This window comes from Triturus cristatus, chromosome 2_1, assembly GCF_964204655.1.
Source record: "Triturus cristatus chromosome 2_1, aTriCri1.1, whole genome shotgun sequence".
Taxonomy (NCBI): domain Eukaryota; kingdom Metazoa; phylum Chordata; class Amphibia; order Caudata; family Salamandridae; genus Triturus; species Triturus cristatus.
In genome coordinates, this window is record NC_140581.1 from 967,563,358 (window position 1) to 967,582,362 (window position 19,005).

The following is a 19,005-nucleotide window of genomic DNA, read 5'->3' on the forward strand; positions in this document are numbered from 1 at the left end:
AGCAGTGTTAACCAGCATACCCTCTACGTCACAGAGTCCACGTGCTATACCCTTCTGCGTCACAGAGGGGAATGTACACCCTCACGCGATCAAGTGGATATAATGTGAAAGCATTTTGAAACAATGCACCCCTCTAGTCACGGAGTGAGAGAATGACACCCTTCTATGTCGCAGAGAGGAAGTGGCGTACCCCTCTAGTCGCAGATTGACAGTAATGAACCTTGTAGTCTCAGAGCAAAAGTATTACACCCCTCCAGCTACAGAATTAAAGTAACAGACCTACTAGTCCCAAAGTGAAAGTATTACAGCCTTCTACGTCACACAGTATAAGTGATGTACCCTCTAGTCGCAAAGTGAAAGTAATGAATGCTCTACATCGGTGGGTCTTAAACTGTGGTCTGGGGTCCAGGAAACCTTCTCAGGGAGTCTGCGACTCCTCAGAAAATTATATATTACTAACAGATTAATAAAGTGTGTAAAAATAAGCAAAATGTACAACTGAGAATTTTTAAATCTTCAGTAAATGTGAAGGAATTTGAAATTAGAGGCTTAAAATTAAGTTAGTATCCTCAGATTGATTCGTAGGAGAAGTCTAGGTGCATCCAAGAGAATATAGTGTGGACAATGAGTGGCCTCAATTGAATCTGGAAAACGTCCAACTTTCCTACTAACATAAAAATGTATATTTCTTTATATTTGTGTGTGAATTAAATATTTCATAGTTTGTGTATTTGTATGACGAATAATTGTTTCTGTATTTTTTCAGTTATTTTGCAGTCACCTTATCCAAAATGCTTACTTCAGAGGAACTTGCTTACGGAAATGAGTGATTGGGGGTCCCTAGATTCCAATAATGATTCAGTGGGCGTCCCTCGGTTCCAGTAAGGATTAAGAGGGGGTCCACAGAAGTCAATAGGATAAGAACCACTGGTCTACGCCACAGAGTAAAAGTAATGCGTCCCTCTAAGTTATAGATTGAAAGTAATGTACATTACTACCTCATATAGTGAAGTAATGTGATTGGCTATTTCATAGTTAACGCCATTAGGCCTGGGTGAAATAAGAATTACTCCAGAGCAATCAGAGTAATTTTGGTAATTTTGCGATACTGTTGTGACAAGAATTTACACAAAATTACTCGATTAGACACATTTGCATAAATTAGAGTAATTTGGGACAAAAATGCCTACCCATGAGCACAGGAATGGAGTGCAAGCTGCTGATCCTGTTCTGTTGCGTTTAGAGCTATTTTCTTGGTGCAAAAATGTATACTCGGGTTCATTTTAGGCGCAAGGGTGCATTTCTCACTAAGAAAATAGAGCTAAATGCAGGGTTTCAGGGTTTGTGCAATTCTGCATAATTTCATGTAATTTTGCATAACTACACTACGGTAAATTATTACATGAGTTATGCCCACCTCAAACGTCATGTATCCATATAGTCACCTAATGAGAGCAATGCACCTCTCTAGCACATAGAGAGAAAAAAGACATACTCTCCCTTCTAATCACAGAGTGAAAGAAATGCAGCCATGGGGTCACAGAGTGAACGTAGGGGACTCCTCTTATCAGAGTGAAAGCAATGTACCCTTCTACGTCACAGCTAAAGCCTAGACCTCAGCCCGGACTGGGATGCCGCCTTCCTTGGACTTCTTTAACCTATAAACAATCAAAATTCTGCCCGCAGACCTGAATACCCCACCCGCACCCTGAAAACCCCCCTAACCCTCCTCAAAAAATGCATCCCTATTCATTTCACAATGGTCAGTCTCCAGAACCGCTCCACCTCACCTTCCTTGGAAGCTCAAAAGGGTAAGCTTAAATACATTTCTAGTCACACAATGTAAGACCCCTTAGACTCACAAACTGAAAGTAATGCACCCCTCTTTACTCATAGGGTAAAGCAATCCACTTCTATGTACGTCGAGTGAAAGCAGTGTACCCCCTATTTATGTCACATAGTGAAGGCAATGCACCCCTGAGAGAGGGAAAATACTGAAGACCCGCACGTCACAAGGCGCCTCGTCTACGCGCGCGCGCACCGGGAGCGCCTTGTCTACGCGCGCGCACCGGGCGCCCTGTATTCCAGACAAGTGAGCCGGGGCCGCCTCCCTCACACCGCTCCGGTACCGGGCGTTCCCCATGCCAAGCACAAACTGCATCCAGAGGCATGGAACCCACATGCTGGGAACCCATACCAACCAGTCGCCACACGCACTTTAACACCATCTGCGGCTTCCACACGTTACCAAGTTCACCGAATCTGTGTGTGGGGCGCTCCGCGTGCATTTATAATTCTCAGCCGCCTACAAAATCAGGAAACAACTGAAAACGTCGAGAGGAAAAAACCCTCTGCACTGAGCAGAAACCTCACGTCACCCACTCCCCTCTTTCTGCGCAACGTGATACTCCCTAAAATGCGCCGAATTCCCGGCTCCCTCTGCTTTCTAAGAAACCCTGTCTCACACAGACAGAGGGTGGAAACTAAGCTGCAGACAGCGCCGGGGATCCCAGACACCTCGGCCGTCCCACCGAGGACACCATGCAGAAAGGGCCAGAAGAGAGGAGCCAGCGAACACCGCCAGGACAGCCACTGCCGCGAATCTGCCTTTGTGGGGTGCCCCCACTTCAACCCACCTCCAGGCACCGCAGGGGGGACGGGACGGCAAAACGCCACGTTAACGGTCTACCTCACGTAAGTTACAGAGAAAAAACAACAGGGTACTATAGACACATTAGCAATGAGCTGCAGCGTAACGCTGAGAGAATATACAGCCGGGTACACTTCACCCTGAGTCACATACCCAACAACTGGCTCTCAAGTAGTGTGTATAAATAAATACCCAAGGTATAGGCCCACCCGAAGTTCAGCAAAGTTCAACAGAAGTTGTTTCTGTAGCGCTTGTGACTTCACAACGCTGTAAATAGCACTGCTAAGTAATATGGTCCCACAACAATGACACTTTGTGATAAGCTATCTAAGCAAAGACAACACTTAATAGGAATATATATATATATATATATATATATATATATATATATATATATATATATATATATATATATAGCTAATAAATAACATTTGCCTCGTGTAACATATCTGATATCTATCTATCTATCTATCTATCTATCTATCTATCTCAAAGGTCCTATCGGGGAGGCATGCAGGTATGACACCCCAACCCTCTGCCGATGTTCACCAAACTACAATTGCAAATGTGTATGTTGATTTCTGAATGCGCACCTACGATAGCCTGTGGCTGCCCCCTCTTTACCTCTTTTCACATGGACAGTGTGTGTTAATGGGCCCATTGCATGTTCCACTGCTGTACTGAAACCTAAAACAACAAACCAGCCATGGCCTAAAGTTACAACAAACAGTTCAGACTGCCAAGTGTTTTACTCCCAGTGCGAAATTTTAAGAAAGAAACAAATCTCAAGAGAACTAAAATGCGCCACTTTGTTTCAAAGTCTGTGCACAGCAAGCTCTGTTCTGCTACAAGTTGTAGAATGTAGGTTAACCCCAAAGATACACCAGGCTCTGCAACAACATAAATCTAATTGAACACAACGCATGTAAAAAAAAGCCCAGACTGTATCGCCCCTCACTGTATACAAGTTTTGCCAATTGCAAAGCAAAGAAGAAAAATTGTTAGCACCTTTGAAAAATAAGTAAAGGGAAAAAAACACAATTTGATGCCACTTTAAAAAAGGATCCATTTGAAGGTAAAATCGGCTTTCATTTCCTGTTCAGTTTGCAGCTAAATAGCGCGAATATGTATGCTAGGTAGCTGCCCTGATGCACCGTGCAAACGCTTTCTCGAGAGCGGCGCGTCAGTTAAACTTGGCGGCTTTCAGAAGTAGCAAAAGCGGCGTGGCTACGAGCGCTCTGTTTTCGGCCCCATCATGCAAAATTTACATATTGTAAACTTGACTTTCCAAGTCAACATTCAACAGCGTTGCTTTTCTGGGCGGTTTGACAGCTACTCCGACCCCGATCCGAAGTTTACTTTCTGTTCTCCGCGAGTTCAGATGCAAAGTTTCAGTCAGGACAATAGCTCCGGGCCAGGCCGGAGAAGCCCACGAGTTAATCGTGTGTGTTTTGGCGCCTTTTCCTTGCCAGCTACTGTACTTTAAAAAAACTTGGGAGATCTTGTCTGTGCCGTCTCAAGTTCAATGGCAGGCCCTGCGGTGGCTGCAGGGGGCGGGGACGGCCGTCTTCACAGCCCTCATAATAATTCACATCACGCCACATCGGCATCTTGTGACAGCGTGAAGAGGGCCGTCCCCGCCCCCTGGCCCGAGAGCTGCCAAGTGCTCGCACACCCGCATTCAGGCCGGCTAATGGATAGGAACCCGAGCATTGTGGGGCGGCCCTACCCCCACAGGAGGGGGGGGGGGCTGCTCTCAGGGACTCGCAGGGGCACCCACAGACACGACACGGGAGCAAAGAACGGCACTCGAGGCAGGCACACACACTTCAAAACACAACATACACACAGAGCCCAGCTGCTGAAGGAATGAAGGGCCATCGACACCACCCACAACAACACAGGAGCACAGAGCTACACTCAAGGCAGGTGCCCAACACAACATACACACAGGGCCTAGCCATCGACTCACAACAACACAGGAGCACAGAGGTACACTCAAGGCAGGTGCCCAACACAACATACACACAGGGCCTAGCCATCGACTCACAACAACACAGGAGCACAGAGGTACACTCAAGGCAGGTGCCCAACACAACATACACACAGGGCCTAGCCATCGACCCACACCACCCACAACAACACAGGAGCACAGAGCTACACTCAAGGCAGGTGCCCAACACAACATACACACAGGGCCTAGCCATCGACTCACAACAACACAGGAGCACAGAGGTACACTCAAGGCAGGTGCCCAACACAACATACACACAGGGCCTAGCCATCGACTCACAGCACCCACAACACTCAAGGCAGGTGTCCAACACAACATACACACAGGGCCTTGCAATCGACTCACAGCACCCACAACACAAGAGCACAGAGCTACACTAAGGCAGGTCCACACACAATTCACAACACACACACAGGGACTAGTCGACCCACAACTCAGGAGCAGAGAACTGCACTCTAGGCAGACACACACAACAATTCAAAATACAACCCACACACAGGGCCTAGCCATCGACTCACAACACCCACAACACTGGAGCAGATAACTGAACTCTAAGCAGGCACACACACTTCAAAACAGGGCCTAACTGCTGAAGGAATGAAGAGCCATAGACTCACAACTCGGGAGCACAGAGCTACACTCAAGGCAGGTGCCCAACACAAAATACACACAGGGCCTAGCCATCGACTCACAGCACCCACAACACAAGAGCACAGAGCTACACTAAGCCATCGACTCACAACAACACAGGAGCACAGAGGTACACTCAAGGCAGGTGCCCAACACAACATACACACAGGGCCTAGCCATCGACTCGCAACACCCACAAAACAGGAGCACAGAGCTACACTCAAGGCAGGTGCCCAACACAAAATACACACAGGGCCTAGCCATCGACTCGCAACACCCACAAAACAGGAGCACAGAGCTACACTCGAGGCAGGTGCACACACAATTCAAAACAACATACACACAGGGCCTAGCCATCGACTCACAACACCCACAACAGAGTAGCACAGAGCTACACTAGAGGGAGATGCACGCACAATTCAAAACACAACACACATAGGCAGCACTAACACCACAGACTTGAAATGCACAAGCAGAACTGGACCCCACAACACAGACATCAAGCAGTCACAGCAGATAACACTACTGGCAGGCACAACCAAGGCAGCTGGGTCCCGAAAAAGAGGGCCTGCCTGCACTGCCCTGAAACACAGGGATCTGCAGTACAACTGACACGGCATAGCACAAGCACCCCTGACAACACAAAAGAGCAGGCCTGCACAACACAGCTTCTTCCACAGGCTTAAAATTCAGCCGCACACGACACCCCCAATAAAGGAACCAACTGCCTCGTAAAATATGTGCACAAGGAAACGAGCGTATGCAAAGCGAACACACAACTTCAGAACTCGGGACCATCTCAAAGCTACGTCGAAACAGACGCCAGAAAGGCACATACCTCCTGTCACACGTGTCGGGCAACCCCACCTCTCTGACAACCTTTGGACTGGGGAACAACCCAATTCCCCTTCCAAACACAAGCAAGCGCAAGAGACAAACCGAGAAACACAACACGCAGCCCGAAGTGCAGAGAAACACGTGTCTGAGACTGGGTTTGTGGGGGTGCGGGTAGAACAAACGTTGCCGGGGATCACTGGAGAAATGTGCCTGCACTCCCTGCCCCCACTGTAACCCTCCTCCGCCCGGGCCCAGCGCGAGCCGTCTCGGGGCAGGAATGCGCGCCCCTCCCTCCCTCCCCCCGCCGTGCAGCAGCAATGCGGTAGTGCAGGGATCAGCGGCGGAGCAGCGAGCAGCCCCATCCGCCCCGGCCGGCCGCAGCGGAAGCCCGACACGGCACATTCCTGCAGAGCCGGAGAAGCAAGGCAGGCCTCCGCCCTGCAGGAGGCGCACACTCTCAGCTTCCCACGGCGAGCTGCCAGGCAGAGGCTGGGAGGGGGAGGAGGGAGGGGGGAAAGCAAAAGTTACCGCAAGAAATGTGCCAAGTTCAGGCGCAAGCTCAACTACAATCCAAGGATCCTGGCACAAACGAGTGCGACGGGACCCAGACGGATGGGTCGGCCAAGAGCACGCGAAAGCACAGACGGACAATCTTGCACCTCTGACCACAGATCCTGCCCCTCTGGGAAGTAGGCACACAAACAGGCTGCATGTGAATGCACAGTTCAAAGCAATGACAACCAGCACATGGACACGGATCAGATCCCAGGCACATACCATCGCACTGTACTGCATTAAGGAATCCTGAAATCTGGACACAGCACAGGCCTGGGGGCTTCACATAGCTTTAGGTTGCAGTGTTTGTTTTTTCCTAAAAAGGTTGCTTTTTGTTGTTATTTACTTCCACGAGTGGCCTTGAGTCTGTGGCGTTTTCCCTTTCTGGCAATTTAAAAAAAAAAATGTGAACCGGAAAAGAAATCCTGTGAAAGGAGGGGGGTGGGTGAGGCCAGGCTGCCCCCTCCCTGCTCCCAGGCTCTCCTCACGGGCTGAGATCCGGAGCGGCTCCTGCAGGGGTTGCAGCTGCTCACTTGAACGCGGTCCAGGAGAGGCGTTTTTTGGGGCTGGGCTGGTCTGTGTGCAGTTGCTGGCGGTGCGCGTTTTTTTTCTCCTTGTCTCTGCGCCTCTCTCCTGCCCCCCTCTCGGGCCGGCTCTGCAGATCCCCGCCGCAGCCTGCGCTCTTGGCCTCGGTCCACCGGGGCTGTGATTGGCCCGGGAAGCTCCCGGCGCTCCCTCCCTCCGCAGGCAGGGGCTCCCTCCCTCAGCTCACTCCCCCTCATACATCCACCCCTCGTTCGGCCTGCGCTGTCTCCAGCACGCGGCTCCCTCTAGTGGCCGCCAGGGGGGTTGCAGACTGCGAGAGGGCTGCCACGGGGACTGGGGAGGAGGGATCCTACATATTCATGCAGAAGCAGAGAGGGGAGGGACAGTGAGAGGGAAGCGAGACGTCAAGGCTCGAGGCCAGCCGGGGTCAGACAGCACGAGTGAGGGAGCTGAGGGAAGAGGGCCTAGCCAGCAGGGCTGGAAGGGTGCCTCTCTGTGTCAGAAAACGTGCCTTGGAGTTTTAGTGTGTTTGAGTGTGTGTTTTGCACGTCTGTTATATGTCGGGTGATATATATCTGTTGCAGTGTGGATGTTAGGTTATAGGGGAGTGTAACCAGGCGGCCTAGATATGCAGGGATAGTACCGCTTTCCCCATCTGTTCCAGCAAATTTCAATAACGTAGCACATGTTCTGGTTTTTAGAGAGGGTCGGCTAAACATAGACGGAGGTAGCTTCACACGTTTCACTACAGAAGTAGAGAGCATCCCGGAGCTGAAGGTAATTTAGCTAACATAGATAATATTGCGTGCAAAAATTGCATTATTTTCCCACAGTTGCACTTTGTAAGGAACTTCTATTTTGATGAACACAGTTATTCCATGCCCACTGGTGAATGCAAAATTACTCTCCTTCTGCGTATGGAACGTCCTGATGGCCACCCTAGGCTGCCATGTGCGTTTGTGTTCCGCAACGAGTGTTAATGGGCAGCGTGGTGTGACGTCTGTGCTGTATTTATAGGTGGATTTCTGTGTCAATATTTCGTCATTCAAACCTGCTGTATGGCTGACTGGGCGGTTTGGGCAGTGCAGAATTGGGCGTCGAAACCCCCAAGAAAGCACGAAGTACCACAAGGACACCATGCGAGAGCGGGGTGCACCTCACCCCAGCTACTATCTCCTGCCACATAGTTTGTACACCTGGCAGCCTGTGGAGGGCGCTGTCCCGGGGGGGGGGGGGGGGGTTACCGCAGACCAATCCCGGGGCGAGGAGAGCGAACTAGTGCAGGTTCCTCGGGGGTACCCGGCGGTGCCCTGGTGCTCTGGCCTCTGTACGGCGCTGTATCATGCTCTGCTCCGTGCTTCTCTTTATGGTGTTGGTGGATTGAAGCCCCCACTCACATTACAAAGAACTCGAAATGTTAGTCTAAAAGCGTATGGCACATTCTGAGACCCCCCGTCGATTCTGGAGAGTTTCTGGTGCCCAGTAAAGTAAGGATTCTATACCTGGGCCACCTTACAGTTCGGCATGATGACGTTGCATTGCATGTTCAAAGTGGGTGACACTCACCACCACTGGGTCAGCTACTGTGGCATCAACCCAGTACCAGGCCAGGGAGTTCCCTGTCCCCGTCACAGCTGCCATGCCCAGGTGGCACTGCTCCATGGCACTCTGTGCACGCGTTCCCCTGTACAGGAAAGAAGGGAAGGTGCGGATTGGCATTGTAAAAACCTAGTTATGAATGATGCCTACTCTATTGCCCTCTGTGCTTGAAATGGGAAAATAGAAGTGCAGGCACTCTGTACCAGAGTACCTGCTTCTTTGTGAAAAGTGCCGGTAGTCTCCCATTAAAGGCATTACGTCTCTCTTGAGAAGTGCAGGTGCTCTCCCTCTCAAGATAAAAAAGTGGCGCTACTCATAACCGGCCCATTTAAAGCAATGCCCTCTGCCCAATTAATTCCAGCGGAGAGGCGCGTTGCCGTGCAAAGAAGACACTAGAGCGTGAACCTGCGGGAGCTTCACTGGGTGTCCCTTCGCTTGGGTTGTGCGCCAGCCCGCGTGTGACTCACAACAAAGCACGAGAGATCACTTACTGCCTTGTGCCAGCTGGACCCCCGGTATTACACCCCCGCCAGCACGACTCCTCTGTCAAGTCCCTCAGCACCGGCCCCGTGCCCCCACCGCAGCGGAGCACTCACTCACGAGGCGGTGACCACAGGCAGCCTGCCCATGACATGAACGCCGCCGCGTACCGCACCGAAGAATCCAAGACCTTCTCGTGGCGCTGTAAAACAAAAATACTACTCATACGACGAGTTAGCTTTAGAAGGGGCCACTAAATACTGCTCTATTCTAGAGCAGAATAAATACTATCCTATTTTTGAACACTGTACACAATACCCTATTCTGAGTAGAATAAAGACCCCATCCTGCCTACTCTAGAATACTGTAAATACTACCCCATTATGAGCAGTATAAATACTACCCTATTTTAATACACCGCAAGTACTACTTCTTGAGCAGCACAAGTACTACCTTATTCTAGAACAATTTGAATACTGCCCTATACTTGAGCCCTAAAATGCTGCTCTTTTCCAGAACATAGTAAATACTACCCCGTTCTTGAGCAGGCCGGCCTTGAGTATTATATGAATATAATATGTAGGTGGTACTGGAACATCTCTTCAAAAATCCCATCTTTCTTTATATATTAATGAGTATGACATGATAGCAATACACGTTTGTACCCACTGACACCACATTTATTGACAGGTTTCGCATTAACACAAGTGCATGGTTCGGGCAGTAATACCCACACATTATGTTATGTTTTTTGGAACTGAGAAGGCGCCGCCGGCGTGTACGGAAAAGCATTCCTTGCGCACCTGTCCGAAATATCAGCCGCCGAGAGCGGATCCAGGGGATGAACGGTCTCGCGGACGCGCCTCGCGCTGCGGACTCTGCTCGGCGGCCGCCCGCATCGGTTATTGATTAGCTTCCCTGGCACGCGCTGTCCGCGGGACGCAGCGGACCTGTGATAAGGCGCCGTGTCCGTCACTCTGTCTGTGGCTCTGGCCATGTCCGAGCCGCTCTCCAGGTGCCTGGCAGCAGGCCTGACTTTATAGCCACGCTCTGTGTATAAAGCACGTCCTGTCTGTCTGTCCTGTGGCTTTTACTCCCGCAGCCCCTTTAATATCACATTAGCTGCGTAGAAGCGTCTCCGTATGCCACTGGGCAATTATAAATAGACTATTAATAATTGCCCCGTGAAGTTAAAGTCATATATTATTGACAACTGCATCTAATAAATAAAAGGACTTTAAATGTGTCATCTCTCCCTCTGTGTGTACGTGCTGCCTTTTTTGGTCTTTTATGGACGAGGGAGTCGCATATTGCTGTTTTTCCCAAATCCTGCTTCATTTGGGGCGCCCCTCCCCGGTACAGCCGGAGTTGGTGGTCCTCTCCTTCCCGTCTGACGAGAGGGGCCCTTATAAAAAGAGAATAGTCGCCGAAAAGCGCAGCCTTTTAGCTATATGTAAAGGGTCATCTCGGGGGTCGGAGACTTGAGCGGGAGCTCACGGGGACCCACAGTCCACAGCGAGGAAGTTTAACCCCTCTCCTCTTTATAATTTGAAACATAAATATATAAACACACACAATAGCAACAACAATACCTACTTCATTAAAATGCGAACTGGCATTAGAACAAGTCCGACCGCGCTGGTGTAAAATTCATTTGGTGCTACCTCTCAAAAGTATAATGTCGATTATAAAATTTATCTGGGAAGCAAATATTTCATTTTCGGTTCCAAAACGAATTGGATTGGGGTGGTCATTGTACGGCATGTAAGGAATTTGGCGTTCCAGCCATACGCAACAGCGCCCTGGGCGAGGTACTCCCACTTACACCTTAAAACTCTCACACACACGTCCGTCCCCGCCTGCTGACCAAAAACAGGTCAGGCTGACGGGGCGTGGGCACAGTTCTGTGGCGCTGCTGGTGCTGTGCCCCTCAGCTATGGGGTCAGTCAGTTGCCACTCTGCCCATAGATAACTGGCACTGGTGCCAGTCAGGACCGAAGACTCACGCGCTCACACGGTGTATGTAAGAGGGCACTGCCCACAACATGGCCACCGTGAGAGGGCAGTGCCAGCCACACAAGGACACTTCTGGCTCAACGCCTCTGAGGGCTAAGGCCGGTGTTCACTCTTCTCAGGCGGAGTTGGCACCAGTGCCCAGGCTGGGTGGGGAGCGTTAAAAAGAATGTGCTGCTGAAATGGTCAAGTGTGGGAGATTTTTTTGACCAGAAATGGGAAACGGCGCTGCCTCTCTTCGTCTGTGTGTGTGGGGGGGGGGGATTCTTACTGTTATTGTAACTTCACATGAGGCACTTCTATTTCAGAGAAGAGCTGGCACTTACTGCTCAATGTGGTCTTTGTATACGAACCCACAGGCAGGGTGGCATCCAACATTTAAAAGAAAGGCTTTAGAGTAGTAACCTAGGGAGGGCATGGGAAAGAAACAAAGACAAGAAAGAAAACGATGGGGGAATTGAAGGCATGAGAAAGGAAGGACGAGAGACAAATACAGCGGGAGAGGAGAAGAAAATAAGCAAGTTAAGGAAAGAACGAGAAAAAAGAAAGAGAGAAAGAAATACCAGAGGAAGAAGAAATTCAGATAGAAAGGAATCAATCAAATTAAAAAAATGACAACGAATTGTAAAGAAACTAAGCCAGAAGGAATGAAAAGGAGAGGAAAAAACACAAAGGAAGAACATGAAAGAAGGATACAATTTAAGAAAAGGTGAAATAAATTAGAAAAAGGAAGAATACGTGGTAGAAATCAAGCAATATAATACAAATGAAGAAAGAAGGATAAAGGAAAAACGCACGAAAAGGTGGACATAAGAACGGTGGCAATTGCACCAGGGGAAACGGAAGAGAGAAACAAGGAGTATTAATGTAAAACGAAAGAACTCATCAAAAGAGGATGAAGACAGACATAGAGAAATCATGATAACATTAAAGAATAAGACGGGAAAAAGCGACCCCATCTTACATACAATCACAGAGATAAAAATACACGTGTACAATATAGCAAGTAAGTAAGTGTAAAAGAAAATGTAAAATGATGACAACAAACAATAGCAAAATTATAGGGAAGGAAACTAGATTGAGAGAAATGAGCGAACACAAGTTAACAGAGAAAGAAAATAATAAACAAAACTCAAACAAAGAGACCCCAAAAGAGAGACAAGGATAGTAAAAACGAAAGAGCTTGAAAAGAAAAAAGAAAATGCAGATGTGAGTTTAATGGGATTACGATGGGTGCGAAATGTGTCCATCAATATACAGGCCATTTGTTGTAGGGTGTTGCCATGCAATATTTGGAATGCGCGTGCAGTACAGCGTCAAGTCCACTATGGCAGCCTGGCATTTTCGGCCTCTTCCGTAAAACCCGGGACCGCGCTTCAGGGCTCTCGGGGAGAGAGACGTGGTTTATTTTAACACACAAATATGCAGAGCGCCGCAAGTGCTCTGTGAGCGAACATAACGTGTCTGTCACAACAACCCGAGCCCCGCAACAGATGAAAACAAAGGCGCAGACCGCATTCACCCGATACAGAAGGCCTCATTATCCGTTCCTCCTGTCAGAACTTTCTTACGTTCTTTCTCCTTTTATCTCCCGCTTTCCTTCTCGCCTTAGTTTTCTCTGAGTGCGTGTGTGACGCCTCATAGCCTCCAGCGACATGGCGCTGCCGAGGCGCCATGATAAAACTGCTGTAGCTGGGGCAGTGAGAGAGAGAGGTTCCCTCTCCCATAAGGCCTTCGCCTTGGAGTCGGCCCTGATGTCAGCCCCCTTCTGAGCTGCTCACCTCACTGACGCTCTGGTCTCTTCTCGCACAGGTGCATCTGCGAGAGCGCCACCTGCTGGCGGGGAGAGTGCGGCCCCCAGCGTCCCTCTGCCGGGACCATTTGGCCCAGTCTAAGCGTGAGAGCGGTTCTTGAAAGGAAAGTGCAGCTGGCACTGAGATGCCCACAACGAGGGGGTGGCACAGGATCAGAGTTTGGCATTGGAAATCCGAAAAAGAGTGAATAAGAAAACTTTGAGACCCCTCTCAGCCATTAAATGGGGAGGCATCCCAAGGGAGTATTAGGGGATCTCCGAGAACGTATGTCACAGGCCATTGGTGAAACAGAGTGACAGAGATTCCGACAACGATCGAGTGCCGAGGTATCTGAAAATACAAACGCCGCCAAAGGCATCCGAAAAGACTTAAGTGCCAAGGTATTCAAAAAACATAAAGTGCCAAGGCATCCGAAAAAACAAGCACCGCCAAAGGCATCCAAAAAGACTTAAGTACCAAGGTATTTAAAAAAAACATAAAGTGCCAAAGCATCCGAAAAAACAAGCGCCGCCAAAGGCTTCCGAAAATACTTAAATGCCAAGGCATTAAGAAAAACAAAAAAGTGCCAAGGCATCCGGAAAAACATTCTCCATCAAAGGCTTCCGAAAGTACTTAAGTGCCAAGGTAGTCGAAAAAAAAAAAAAAAAGTGCTAAGACATCCGGAAAAACAAGCGCTGCCAAAGGCATCCGAAAAGACGTAAGTGCCAAGGCACCCAAAAACAAGCTCTTTTCAACTAGGAGCTATAGAGGGAAAATGCCAAGCCGCCCTCCACTCAACATCTATCAACACCAATAATGGCTTGGCATCATTGGTGTTGATACCCAAAAACAAGCGCCACCAAAGTCACCTGAGGGGCATATTTATGAGAGGCTTCCATCACGTTTGCACCACGCAAAGTGGTACATGTGTGACGCAGGCCCCTAACTCAGATTTATGTAGCCATGCAAAGCCACATTGTCTGGCTTCATAAATCTGGAGTACGGCAACACAGCACAAATCGCTGCGGTGCCTTACTCTGCACAAGTGAGGCGTTCCATGGGCATTGCAGCAGGGGTGTAACACAGGCCCCCGCAGCCCACATGGTGCAGGGGGGGCCCCAAGCTCCAGGGGGCCCTCTCAGCACAGTTCTACGGCCCAAAGAACTCCCTATTGAGGCCGAAGGGGGGCCCTCCACGTACCTGGCAGGGGGGCCCTCTCAAGTTTCATTGCTCCACTGCATTGCAGTGGGTGTTCTCACGCTAATCCCAGGGTTTATGACGCATTTCCAGATATAAAATACCTGGTAAACCTGCGAATGCGGCGTAACGAGGATTTTTTTTTTCTCCTCGTTTTTTCCTCTTTCTGTGTGTGATGCATTCTGCAGCACACATAGAACGAGGAAAACACCTCCATGGATTGTTTTTGTGCAAGAAGGTGCCCCTTCCTGCACAAAAACAATCCTGCTGCAACACATGCATCATTGCACCATGGTACACGGGTGCCTGCGCTAGTGCTAGGCTGCCAAAATGGTGTCAGCGCAAGGGGAAAATTCCTGCCCTTACCCTGTGACGCAGGCAGCACAGCAATGTGACTTACTGCGCTGCCCAGTGCCGCAAGGGTAATAAATATGGCCCTGAGTGTCGGGGGAGTTTGAAAAAACGTAAAGCGCCAGAGCATCAGGAAAAACAGTAGGTACCAGAGATTTGGAAAATTAGCGTATGGTGAGGTGTTCGAAAACGGTGGGTATCATGTCATCCGAAAAATAATGGATGGCAAGCGCTAGAAAAAAAAATGAGTGACAAGTCATAAGGAAAAGGCGAGGGCCACGAATTACAAAAAAAAGAACAACTTTACATAACCCTTCATGGAGCCCCCAATCCTTCATTTTGTCCCCGTTCACGGATATCTGTGAGATATGGGAGACTCAGGGGCCCCTTATCACATTTTGCTGAGGGGGCGTCATTTTGCAAAATGTCACTGCTTTGAATGCAAGGGCATCAAAATAGTGCCTGGGAATCCGATAATGTGCGCTAGGGGATCAAACATCACGGGTACAGGGGCATTACTAAAACTGATTGGGGTATCCATAATACAATGAGTGCAAAAAAACAATAATTGATAAATGCTAAGGCTTTTCGAATACAAGTGACAAAACATTTTCAAAGCATGAGTGCCACAACAAAGAGACATTGGTTAAAATGGTGCTAAGGTGTGGGTGGAGGGAAAGGCATTAGTGAGTTAGTGATAGCGACGCCCTTACGGAAAGAAATGTAGTATATAGCATATAAATATATGTGTATGTATATATGTGTATACAAATACAGACACACTAGAGAAAATACAGTTAAAACTGAGTTATGGCTTGAAGGAGACAAACCACTGAAATTCAGTTATGGTTACCAATGCACACAGCACATACCAAAACTTGTGCCAACCACCCTGCTTAAAACACCAATTTGTAAACAGTCCAGAAATAAAAGACAAGGCAAAAAAGAGAACAAGGTAGCAGGTGACGCAAGTTCTGGTGTGTGGTGTGTGCCGTCAGCCTAGAGCCACAGCACACTGCACATTGTCTATGGCTAGGTGTAGCAAAGGTTGGGTAAGGTGCCCTTCTTGTGCCCCTCCCCCCCCCCCCCATCCTCTAACAGTTAACTGCAGTGCACATGGCCTTCTGGCGTATGGAATGGGGTTTGGCACATGACCTGCTCCAACCCCCCCCCCCTTGTGGTCTACCCCCAGAATGTACACCATTTGGGCATGCAAATAAGAGGTGGGGTGTAAGGGCTTGGTCTTTGCTTGTGGTCAGTCACTTTCTAAACTGTTTTCCTATGTCTTTGTTTTTTTATCCGCATGAAACTCTGAGTCAGAAGTGAATAAAGTCTTGAAACCCTCTAGTCAGAAGTGATTCAAGAGTCAAACACAAAACGGCCATCGATTCCAGCACCCAAAATGGCCACTCATGTGACTCTCGAATCTTTTATGACGTGAAAGTCACATGCCAATTTTGGTGTTTTTCTAGCAGTGGGACTTTAGTTTTCCATACCTCTGGATAATTCTTAGCACTCCCCGGTAGCCTGGCAACTCTGACATTTTGCCCCAGTGCACATTTTTTTTCCAAAGTGAATCTCTGAAGTTATAGCCAACTTGAGAGTTCGAAGTAGGCAAAAAAACAATTCTGAGCACTCATCTAGCCAGTAATATTTCTTTAAAAAGCATAATGCGATTGACCGTATTCACGAGTTATTAAAGCCCGCTTAGCAACTTTTTTCCATGCTACAATTTCAATAACTACTGAACAGATTGACACCAAACCAACAAAAGCACCCTGAGTAAAATTCTTCGTCCAAGACAAGTTTGTTGTAAATCCACCCTGTAGTTCAGGCTGTGACGAGCTAAAATAGAAAATCACTTCTAGTTGACCCCACCCATAAATTTTTTCCCCCCCCAAAACATATCTGCACAAAAGCTCGCAAGCTGGTAATTTTCTGACTCAGAGATTTCCCAAACTTCATGCAAATCCGTCTGTATGGTCAAAAGTTATCTTCAAATCCAGAAAGGCCTTTCCAATGTATAGTTAGGTCATAGAAAGGCATTTTTTGTTTTATTAATAACTTTGTCATCATTTTATGAATCTGCATAAAAATTTTCAAAACAAAAGTCCATCCAGGTATGCTCCTTCATGGATAGTTTCACTCCAATCAATCAAGCGGGAACCAAGAAAAAGGGGAGATACCTAAAGTGTGATGTCCAATGTTATTTCCCATAGGAAATTTTCCTCTTGAATACAGGAAAAGTTTGGTGTAAGTCTGTTAAGTCATTTTTGATAAATTCGAATTTGAAAAGGTGCTCGGAGTGAGCGATATCTGCACCGTTGGTGTCTAGATTTGCTCTGATTGGCCCATTCAGAGTGGATGGACAGATCCTTATTGGCTGGCCATAACATGGAGAATGCGTTGTGGCAGCAAATGCAGGACTCAGGGGCTAGATGCCTGATTTCTGTGGGGAAAAAAATCAAAGCCACACGGTGGGGCTGGGTGGGAATATCCTAACCCTCTGGTCTTGTGAATTGTAGGTACCGCATTTTCAGGGCCTGGTTCTGGTGTACCTAGCAAGATCCCCCTGTGGTACAACGGTACCTTAGTGCCACAGTACTGAAAACAAATTTTAAAAAAACAGAAAGGCCTGGTCATTTGGCAGACCCTGCGGCCAACCACCATTCTGCGGACCATAGACTGTGTACTGGGTTTGGCGGCCTTCAGTGGTTTGGGAACCAGCCCAAACCACTACTGCACATGGATGAATAATGTACACAACGGGGGGTTGGGCTCCCCTGGGTGCAGGGCCTCGCCTCTAACCAGGCCTTGCACCCAACTCCTTGCTGCTCACGGCCAAAGGCCATGCACAGAGGGGAGTTAGATGCCCGCAAGGTGATGAGTGCAGGGCCTGGCAGGAGGGTGGGCACCTGCATTAGGTGTCTGTGGGGAGAGGGGCCCAGGGCCTGGTCAGACGCCAGACCCTATGACTAACCTCACAACTATGGCACAAGCATCCAGTACCATGGTACCGTAAGGCCCCCAGTGCTGTAGCATGGTACTGGTGTCACAGTACTGAAACACTTTCGCTGGCCTCTAGCCAGGTCCTTCCTCCATCCCTTCACTTCACACAGCCAAAGGCCATGGGCAGTGGGAAGCTAGGAGCCCGCGCAGCGATGAGTGCAGGGTCTGGCAGGAGGTTGGGCACTTGTGAGAGGTTAGGCGCTTGTGGGTAGTGGGGCACAGGGCCTGGCTAGGAGCCAAACCCTGAGGCCAACTTCAGAACTATGACACGAGCGCCCAGTACCAATACCAGTGCTGTAGAGTGGTAGCGGTCCAGGTGCCACAGTACTGCAAACAAAGTACTGCTATTGTGCATACCATAGGCCTTGCAGTGTAGGTTTTAGCTGCCTGCAGTGGGTTAGGCACTAGGGCAAACCAATGCGACATACGGCTGAAGGCCATATGCAGTGGGGGATTGAGCACCCGTGAGGGGTTGGGTGCAAACCCTGCCACCAACCCCCACAACTCACTGCCAAAGCTAGAGAGTTGAGCAGAGGTTGCCTGTGGGGGATGGGCATATGTTTAGATTTGAGTACGATCAAAACACAAAAATTCACTGAAAAAAACAAAGATTAAAGTGACATTATAGTTAAGTGTGGTAATAAGAGCATCACTTATATTAAGAAAACATCAGAAATTCACTGAAAAAACATGGGGTAAAGTGACATCATACTTAGGTGTTGAAATGATATAAGAACTAATGTTTAAAAACCCTACAAAAAAACGCCAGAAATTCACCAGTTAAAGTTTAGTAAACTAACTATAACTTGCCCCCAATCATATACTGCTTACGATTTCGCAAATTACATTTCTCACTGATGATATCTTAAATTACATGATCCACAATACTGCTATTCACATTCCTCCATAAAGCCTTGCATGATTTAAAAAAAAAAAGTTGTTAGTAAAGGGGCTATAGTCACATAGAGTTACTATATGTACACGCGTAGGTGCATAGAATGGAAATAGTGTAAGCACTAGAGACTAGTGTGGTTGTTGAAAGTTATAAACCAGTAAAGTGTGGGGTGCTAGTGGTTCACCACGTTAAACAAGGTAAAGGCTGAGCACACCTGTTGTGGGTTGCAGAGGCATGGAGGAAAGAAGGGTAGACGTGTTCTCTGGTAATAAAGACATTTAGAAAGGACACTTTAGAGACATTTCTGCCGTCATACAGAGGAAGTCAGCCAAAGATAAAAACAACACAAATAAAGGGGCCCTACAAAAGTGAATGTCATTGGGAATTTAAAAGGCCAGTTTTGGGTGTTTTGGGTTTTGCTATGGGCCAGGTGATT

At 48.4% G+C, this 19,005-nt stretch overlaps 1 protein-coding gene and 1 long non-coding RNA gene across 6 annotated transcripts in view; one reads left to right on the forward strand and one right to left on the reverse strand.

Annotated features, from left to right (window-relative positions):
• The window catches only part of NFIB (nuclear factor I B), a 630,357-nt gene that overhangs the window by 341,255 nt on the left and 270,097 nt on the right, over window positions 1-19,005 (reverse strand). For 2 of the 5 annotated variants that reach the window (XM_085633748.1, XM_085633728.1), the window contains exon 1: window positions 6,909-7,488. The exons of the other annotated variants lie outside the window; for them this stretch is intronic. In XM_085633748.1, coding sequence (XP_085489874.1) covers window positions 6,909-6,926 — 18 coding nt within the window. In that variant the 5' untranslated portion in view covers window positions 6,927-7,488. Of the gene's footprint in view, window positions 1-6,908; window positions 7,489-19,005 lie in introns of those variants that run through there. 5 annotated transcript variants of the gene reach the window in all.
• Window positions 2,080-19,005, forward strand: part of LOC146866131 (uncharacterized) — a 52,424-nt gene continuing 35,498 nt past the window's right edge. Inside the window, exon 1 of the long non-coding RNA XR_014970502.1 lies at window positions 2,080-2,694. This is a non-coding gene — a long non-coding RNA (uncharacterized LOC146866131). The remainder of the gene's footprint in view (window positions 2,695-19,005) is intronic.